The sequence below is a fragment of the Onychomys torridus genome, chromosome 5 (genome assembly GCF_903995425.1).
Source record: "Onychomys torridus chromosome 5, mOncTor1.1, whole genome shotgun sequence".
NCBI classification, from domain to species: domain Eukaryota; kingdom Metazoa; phylum Chordata; class Mammalia; order Rodentia; family Cricetidae; genus Onychomys; species Onychomys torridus.
This window is the reverse complement of record NC_050447.1, coordinates 63,592,602-63,601,904: the sequence shown is the minus strand read 5'-3', so window position 1 is coordinate 63,601,904 and position 9,303 is coordinate 63,592,602. Positions and strand designations below refer to the sequence as shown.

The window sequence follows — 9,303 nt, the reverse complement described above, 5'->3', positions numbered from 1 at the left end:
ACACCCCACTCAAAGTCCCAAGGGCGGAGTTCGGGCTCCCGAGGCTGAGGACTAGCGAGCTCCAGGTCACGCCACACCGCGGGAGTCAGGCACGTGGTGGCCCAGCCGCAGTTTCCGCCCTGTGCCTTCTATTCAACCATAAGCCCAAGCCTCGCGTGTCGCCGCCCAAACCACTGCCACAAAACGGGTGGAAAAACCGGAAGCCAAGATGGCAGCCTCCCGCCCTTCTCTCGCGAGAGCAGCAAAGAGGGGAAGGTGGGACAAGCAGGAAAGGCACCAATGAGAGGACAGGCCGTGCTTGACTGACGGCTCCGGCGGCCTCTCGCACGCCCCGCCCCGGCTGCGGAGCTCGCTCTCCGCTCCTCGCGCTCTCCCCGCCTCCCCTCCCTCCCCACCCGGCTCTTCTCTTCCCGTTGAGGTGGCGGCCGGCCTCGCCTCCTAGTCAGCTCCGCTTTTCCTCTCTTCGGCCATTCCCTTTTCCCCGGGGCCCAGAGCGGCCGGACTTCTCGCTTCTTTCTCTACGGTGGCCCCTGAGCCCCTGCGTGCGCTCCTTCCCCCGCCATGAATGAGGAATACGATGTGATCGTGCTGGGCACCGGCCTGACGGTGAGCTGCGGTGGACGGCGGGGAGACGTGTCTGTCCGGCCTCTACGGGGCCCCGGGGGAGAGGGCGGGTCCCTTCGGTACACACTGAGCTGGCCCCGCCCGCGCCCGAGCCGCCGGTGCCTGCACTCCTTTGGGGACCGTCCGCCTTCCTCTGCTGGGTCTGGGGAGGGAGATCGTGGCTTGTGGGGATGCACTGATTTGAAGGCGCCCGAGTGCTAGGAAAAACCAGGATGTGGGACTTGGGGCGGGCGCCTGGGAAGCTAGCCCATTGGGAAGTTGAGGACGGACTCTCCGAACAGCTGGAGAGAAGCAGCTTCGCCCTTCTGCAGGAAGGAAGAGGAAAAGGAAAACAGCTTGTGCTCTTCCACTTCCCTTTTGGGTGGATGACCTCTCCCGATTGGAAGCAGGCAAGCCCTGAACAGGGCGGGAGGGAGTCGCTGCTGGCTCTTGCATTTTCTATGGAGCGAGCAGCAGCGGCTGCTTAGCTAGTCAGTTGGCTGGGAAAGCTAGGCAGAAAGAAGGATAATCGCTGATAGGTTATTGTCATAGAGTTTGGCCAACCGAAGTTTCTAGAGAAATAATGAAACGAGTTTCTTCAAAAAAAAAAAAAAAAAAATCCCTTCACTTTTCTAACAAGCCTTAAGCAATTCCTTTACCGTTCTCTCATCCTCTCACGTAGAATGGGAAGTGAATTGTCTATTAAATATTCTCACCTCTGGCCCCCCATGTGTCCTTTTGTTGGTTTATTGCATGCCACCACTGTTTCTTAGTGTTTTCCCTTAACAAATGGTTTGAGGAAGGGAGGCTAGTTTGTTTCTTCACGTAGGTTAGAAAATAAACGTGCATCGTGAATACACTGGTAATATATAAATATATCTAGTCCTCTAGCATATTTATTTTCGTGGGTATCTATCTGCTTAGAGATGTTTAGATGATCTGCAAAAAGTGTAGACATGTCTATAGCTTTTTTTGTCTTTCTTCTTGGCTTGTTTAAAAAAAGAGCTGACCATTTGCCGAAAGAAATTGGAGAGAGAACCAGTCATTTTGACTATCAATTTGGGTGTGTTTGTGAAATTATGACTGGGTTATTTCATCGGGACCATTGATGTATGTATTCCATACAGTATCATTTCAACTGCCATGGCTTTCGAATTTGTTGAAATGCATTGAAATATCTTTTGATCAATTTAATCTTTTTTTTTTTTTTTTTGGCAGGGGAGCTGAGGATCGAACCCAGGGCCTTGTGCTTGCTAGGCAAGCACTCTACCACTGAACTAAATCCCCAACCCCAAATTAATCTTTTTTTAGATAAAATACTCCAAAATAACTGTTTTAGAGAAATCCTTCAATCCTTTTATACCACTTTTTTTACTTTTTGGAAAAGCTTATTTTTCTCTTCACAGTGATTAGTGATGATTGCTAAAGAGGATAATTTTATTTTGACAAGATCTCACTGTGTAGCCTTGCTTGACTGGAACTCAGAGCTCTATCCATCCCTGTCTCTTGAGTGTTGGTATTAAAGGCAAGGCCAAAATGTCCTGCTCAAGGCTAATCGACATGTGACTGACTGCCCAGAGAGTAGACTGTTAATCCATTGCTTCTCTAGAAAACCATTTGCTTATTTTGAATGGGTCTGATGGAATTTCTACCCTCCCTCCCTTCTTTTTTTGAGGCAAGGTATTGCTGTGTAGACTTAGCTATCCTGGAACTCCCTATGTAGATCAGATCTCAAAGAGATCTTTCTGCCTCTGTCTTCCAGTGCTGGGATTAAAAGATATGCACCACCACACCCAGTGATTGAATTTACGGTTGTGAGTTGGGAAGACGGGTGCCAGAATGAATCATTCTACCCAGGGGAGCCCGCAGGTTCTGATTTTAAGTGCCTAATTGGGTTTCCAAGTAGTTTGTGGTGGATGTTGCTCTCTCAGTGGGTCCTGTGGCTGCCAGCATATTGTGCGGGCCAGTTATTTGCATTTTGTGTTGTCATTGCTAATACCTCCTATTTGCCCGTGAATCCGGTCATTTGAGTGTAGATAAGTGAGTGCAGAGCTGTCCCGCAAGCTTCTCCATGCCCAGTTCAGAAGGGTCACTTTCTCTGAGGGTAACACAGTTTGTTCACAAAATAACACCCTTCATTACATTTTCTCTTGAATTTGTGAATTTCTTGATGAGTAGCGGATACATAAGCAACTAGAACTCTTAAGAGTTTCTGTGTCTTATAGCTATGCTAACTTTCTTCCACGGTGGGCCTTAAAGATGTATTCTGGGAGATGTTCTTTTAGAATTGTATCAGTGCAGGATTGTGTGTGACTTAGGACCATTGTTGATAGAAGCAATAATAGCAGGATGATGTTGATAATAATAAATGAAATTAGTAGGACTTAGGTGAAATCTTGAATTAGGTTAAATCTTTTTGGTTTTTCCAGACAGGGTTTTTCTGGAACTAACTTTGTAGACCAGACTGGCCTTGAACTCACTGCCTCTGCCTGCTGGGATTAAAGGCTTGTGCCACCACCGTCCGCCAAATTAGGTTAAATCTTGAAGAGACCTGTAGTCAGAGTTAAAAAAAAACCCTCAAATTAGAAGAAACTGAATATCTAGTGGACATACCATTTGATGTCCCTAATCTTTGTTTTATAGATATTTAGTGCTGAAGATTTAAGAACCTAATAAAAAGGGGTACCAAATGCTGTATAATATTGGTGTATCAAGGACTTTGAGTGCAGGAACTTGTTACTTTTTAAACAGTGTTGAGTTTTCCATGTACCTTGTTATTGGCATTGTTTTCTATCAGTTAAACTCATATTAATCCACAAGTATTAAAAATAACTTTAGAAAAGACCTTTACTTCTCTATGAGAAATGGCATGGCAGATTCTGTGTAATTCTCTTAACACTGAGAGTTGTCATTTTTACAGAACTGTAGTTTGGTTTCCCTGTGGTGGTGGTGGTGGTAGTGCATGCCTTCAATCCCAGCATGGTGTGTGTGTGTGTGTGTGTGTGTGTGTGTGTGTGTGTGTGTGTGTGTGTGTGTGTAGGCCATCTCTGAGCTTGAGGCCACCCTGGTCTGCAGAATTCCAGGACAGCCAGGGCTGCACAGAAAATCCTTGTCTCTAGGGAAAACAAAAACCAAAACAAACCCCCCAAACCTATAGTTCATAGAAAAGCCTCATGATGACGAAGTAAGAAAAATAATTTTTTTGATAACTAGTATTTTTTTTTGTTTGTTTGTTTGTTTTTCGAGACAGGGTTTCTCTGTGTAGCTTTGCGCCTTTTCTGGAACTCACTTGGTAGCCCAGGCTGGCCTTGGACTCACAGAGATCGCCTGCCTCTGCCTCCTGGGTGCTGGGATTAAAGGCGTGCGCCACCACCGTCCGGCTTGATAACTAGTATTTTAAAAGAACTAATTTTTGTGCTGGAGCATAATGAAGGCATTAAGATCTAGTAAGCTTTATAGGGACTTCAACTCCCTTTAACTAGTCTCAAGTTGTTTTGCCTTTTGAATTATTCCATCTCATTTTTTGCCTCCCACACCTTCTTTGTTGGTTGGCTGGCAACTTCTGCATTTCTATGCTTTGAGCATGTGTAAGCAGACTTTTATCACATAATTGGCACACAACTCATATGGGCTTGGTAATAAATCAATGAGTAGTGCCAGAATTAGTTTATTTGAAAAGAGGAGCCAACTCCATGGCCATTTGTGCTTCCCAAAGGCTTTTTTGTTTTCTACACAGTAAACCTAGAAATTATGAATAGAAACATGTAATTTGATATTTAAACAACTCATTCTCAGCATTATGTTTAAATAAAATAATTATTTTATATCCCAGAACAACCCCCCCATATGATAATTAAATCTGAGGTTTTGTACTTGATTTGAAAATCCTAAACTGTAATTTAAATTTGCTCAGACTTGGTCTTGAAACCTCTGCCATAATTGTTAGAGTTGTGTGGACAAAGGACTTTGTATTCTCTCAAGAGTGGTCATAGGACCAATGTTTTCAAATGCCTTTTTTTTTTAAACTCAAATATTCCTAGCCTAAAAATGTTTAATTTAGCTGGGCTGTGGTGGCGCACACCTTTAATTTCTGGACTTGGGAGGCAGAGGCAGGTGGATCTCTGTGAGTTCAAGGCCAGCCTGGTCTACATAGTGAGTTCTAGGATAGCCAGGGCTACATAGAAAGACCTTGTCTCAAAACAAACTAATAAAAAGTGTTGCTAAGCTTTGAGTAGCAGGAATTTTTTTCTAGGTAAAGAGAGCAGTGCAAATTGGAATTTATAAAAGGACGTAGGGCTAGTGGGATAGATGGCTTGCTGACAAGCCCCATGACCTGACTGCAATCGCTGGGATCCACAAGGTATGGGAGTCAGTTCTCTGTTTTCACGTTTTCCTCAGACTTCCACATTCCCCCCACCTCCCCAGTGTATATATGTACACATACATAAATGTCAAGAGTAAAAATGTGTGCAGGGGTAGGGAAATACTGTCAGTATACTACTTGTGTAAAAATGAGGACCTGGATTCCATTTTCAGAACCTATATTTAAAAAAAAAAAAAAAAAGGCAAGAAATAACAAAACAAAACACCAAGGTTTAAAGGTATTTGTTCCAAATGATACCCTGAAGGCAGTTACGTATTTTGCTGTTTGACACATTTTTCAATTATAGGCCCTTTATTTTGGTTCTCAGCCATCATGCTTTAGGGCCATGGTCCAGTGGGTCATACTTATTTGTAGGATTGTGACAAGTTAAGTGTAGAAGCTATACAGCAAAGTTTGCTATGATTTTGTCTTAGAAACTGAACCCTCAGCTCTACTTTCATTAAGTGAGAAAATGACTTTTTTGGTCCTACTCTTCTTTTTAGGCATGAGCCTGTTGAGTATTACTCTGTTTTCTTTTCTTTTCTTTTTTTAACAGACCCTCAAATGTTTTTATTATGAAGAAATAGTTACAACACAGAGAGAAAATTCCCTTGACAAACTGCTGGAGTCAGTTCTTTCATTCCATTATATGAGTCTCAGGATGGAACTCAGGTCATCAGGCTGGATGGCAAGCACCTTTACCCACTGTTACTCTATTTTCATATGCTGTGTTGCACAATATATCTAATATGCTACTAAAAGAAACAAGGGAGCTGAGTGTGGCTCATATTTTTAATCCCAGCACTTAGAGACAGAAGCAGGCAGATCTCTATGAGTTAGAGGCCAGCCTGGTTTACACGATGAGTTCCAGGACTACCAGAGCTACATAGTAAGACCCTGTCTCAAAAAAAAAAAAGAAAAGAAAATGAGAGAGAGAGAGAGAGAGAGAGAGAGAGAGAGAGAGAGAAAGAAACAAGGGAATTGTTTTTAAATAATATTAGGACTGAGTTTTGTATTTATAAAATACTTTCAGTTCTGTTTATCAAGATGACAGAATGTGAAGAGGCAGTCACAGGATAGAAAATACTTTGCAGTCCATATAACTTGTGAAGGACTTTGAATCTCTAAAATAGATAAAGACCTTTTATAAAGTGGTACAAAAAAGACATAAATCCCATTTAAGAAAATGAGTCAGGGCTTGACAGGTGGTTTAGCAGTTAAGAGCATTTGTTATTCTTGCAGATGACCTGGGTTTGAGTCCCAATACCCACATTGTGGCTCACAACTGTCTGTAACCCTAGTTCCAGGGGTTCACATACATATATCCAGCAAAACACTCATACACATAAAGTTAAAAAAATACATATTAAAAAAATTTAAAATAAAAAACGTTTTAAAAAATGAGTCAGTGGCACTGGAACACTGGCTCAGACATTAAGAGGCTTGCTATTCTTGTTGGTTACCAGATTTGGGTTCATTAGGCAGCTTACAGTCCAGCTGCCTCTCCAGCTGCTAGGGATCTGATGCTGTTTCCCAGTCTCTGGGCACCTGCACATATCCACACACAGAAACACATAAATGCATAACTAAGAATGAAGTATTTCAAACAAGAAAAATAAAAGGCTAAAAATTTGAGTAAATTCTAACAGAGGTGATACCAATCAATTATAAAGTGTTCTCAGCCTCATTTCATCAGGAAGCCCCGATGAAACATCTTAATCAGAGTAACTAAAGGGCTTGAAACAAGGATATTCATATACTGTTGAAGCAAGTGAATTTGCAATCATAAAGGCACAGTCTGCTTTTTATGAAACAGCTGTAACAAATGGTATGACAGAAAGTCCCATGCGAAAGTGGCCACAGAGCAATATTAGTCAAGAACTGGAAGTCTTTGGCCCACCAAGAGGAGATTGGGTATGTAAAATTGGGCACATCCTCATGGTGTATTCATTTAGTGGAGCCTCCTGTTATCGGAAGCACATGTCTAGACTAGCTGCTTCCACAGCACTTGAGAACTTACTTCATTAGGAAGATATATGAATCTACATTTTTCACATGAGCCCTAGGTGACTGTCACTTGAGAGATGCTACATTAGTAGCTGCTCTTTAGAAATCAGTTCTGGACTAGCTTTGTCACTATCACCTAGGAACTTGTTAGAAATGTAGATTTTCATTCCCCTCCCTTCTCAAGCAGCCTAAAAGATGGGGCTCAGTTGTTATGTTTTATCAAGCCTTTAAAAGGAGCTGTGATTTCAACCTGAGTTTGCAGAGCCTGTTTAGAATGTACATTTCCCAGCAAGGTGGCAGATTATGGCAAACCTGGAAACATGCCTTGAGATCTTCCACTTGCAGGAGTAGGCAGACTTTCAGGCAGGAAGTAATATTGTAGGCTTTGCAGGCCATGTGGGTTCTGTCACAACTGTTCTGTTACTGAGAAAGCCACAGGCAGTGTATATACAAGCAAGCATCATGATATACCTGTAGAATGATTTACAAAATGAGTCTGTAAGTTCAATTTGGCCGTGTACCTAGGCCATGTACCCTGCTCTGTATGTAGCAAGGAGAGTAGGTAAGTGATGACTTATAAGACCACAAACAAGCAGTATACACTTTTCACATGAACACCTGGGAAGCAGATGGAGGTGGATCTCTCTGAGTTCCAGGACAACCTAGTTTGCATACTGAGTTCAGGCCAGCTAGGGATACACAGTGAGACGCTGTGTCAAGAGACAGAACAACAGAAAACATGAACAAATCTTATTTTGGGGCATGTGTGTACACACTTATTGTGTGTGTGTATGAGGATGATAGAGGATAAGCACACTGTCAATCCTTAAGCACTATTCACCTGTTTTGAGACAGTCTCTTACAGGCCTGGAACTCACTGTGTATATGAATCTGGGTAACCACAGAGGCCCAGTCAGGATCTGCCTGATTCTGCCTTCCCAGCACTTGGATTACAAGTGTGTGCTACAATGCCTGGCTTTTTTCCATATGGCTTTAGGGTTCTAACACATGTCCCTGTGCTTGGAAGGATTATGGACCAAGCTGCTGCCTCGGCCCGTTTTTTTTTTTTTTTTTTCCTTCCCCAGAGCTGAGGACCGAAACCAGGGCCTTGTGCTTGCTAGGCAAGTGCTCTACTACTGAGCTAAATCCCTAACCCAGCCTTTTTTTTTTTTTTTTTTTTTTTTGGTTTTTCGGGGCAGGGTTTCTCTGTGTAGCTTTGCGCCTTTCCTGGAACTCACTTTGTAGAGAACTCAAAGAGATCCACCTGCCTCTGCCTCCCAAGTGCTGGGATTAATGACGTGTGCCACCAATGCCCGGCAAGATAGTTTAGTTTTTTTTTTTGTTTTTTTTTTGAGCTGAGGATCGAACCCGGGCCTTGCGCTTGCTAGGCAAGTGCTCTACCACTGAGCTAAATCCCCAACCCCCAGCCCATTTTTTTTTAAACACAGTTCAGTTAGCCTTCAGGACAGTTGACAACACTTCTCATTTATTGAGAAGCTTGCACTGGTTGGCTTTCTCCTTTTCCTCCTTTTATTTCATATGTCTGCACCATCCTTCCATGTGATGAAGCTGCCACATTCTGTTCAGGTCTAACTCCATCATAACTATTCACCCTCATAGTCACACCCCCTCAAGGTGTGCTTTGTCAGTATTCTAGGTGATTCATTTTTTTTGTTCTTTTTTTTTTTTTCTCAAAGATTTTATTTATTTATTATGTATACAGGAGAGGGCACCAGATCTCATTACAGATGGTTGTGTCAATTCCCATGTGGGTGCTGGGAATTGAACTCAGGACCTCTGGAAGAGCAGTCGGTGCTCTTAACCTCTGAGCCATCTCTTCAGCCCCTGTTCTGTTTGTTTTTTGAGACAGGGTTTCTCTGTGTAGCCCTGGCTGTCTTAGAACTTTCTTTGTAGATAGGCTGGCCTCAAACTCACAAGAGATCCTGCCTCTGCTTCCTGAGTACTGGGATTAAAGACATGTGCCATCACTGCCTGCCTCTAGGTGATTTTTTTTTTTTTAAATGTGCATTGGTGTTTTGCCTGATGTATGTCTGTGTGAGGGTGTTGGATACCCTAGAACTGGAGTTACAGACAGTTGTGAGCTGCTATGTGGGTGCTGGGAAATGAACCATCTCTCCAGCCCCTATTGGTGACCCAATCAAGTTGACCCTCAAGAAGAACCAACATAATAATGTTGAGTAAAATATACCAGATTGGAAAGTAAACACAGAATGACTCTCAATTACGAAGTTCATAAACAGAGCCAGTCTTTACTGTTAGATTGGGAGTGATGGGGAAAGGCGCTCATCATGACAGGAATAGGGCTTGAC

At 43.0% G+C, this 9,303-nt stretch overlaps 1 protein-coding gene across 1 annotated transcript in view; it reads left to right on the top strand.

Annotated features, from left to right (window-relative positions):
- Window positions 1-350: 350 nt before the first annotated feature.
- Window positions 351-9,303, top strand: part of Gdi2 (GDP dissociation inhibitor 2) — a 40,454-nt gene continuing 31,501 nt past the window's right edge. Inside the window, exon 1 of the mRNA XM_036188713.1 lies at window positions 351-606. Within this exon, the coding sequence (XP_036044606.1) occupies window positions 562-606 (45 nt within the window). The 5' untranslated portion in view covers window positions 351-561. The remainder of the gene's footprint in view (window positions 607-9,303) is intronic.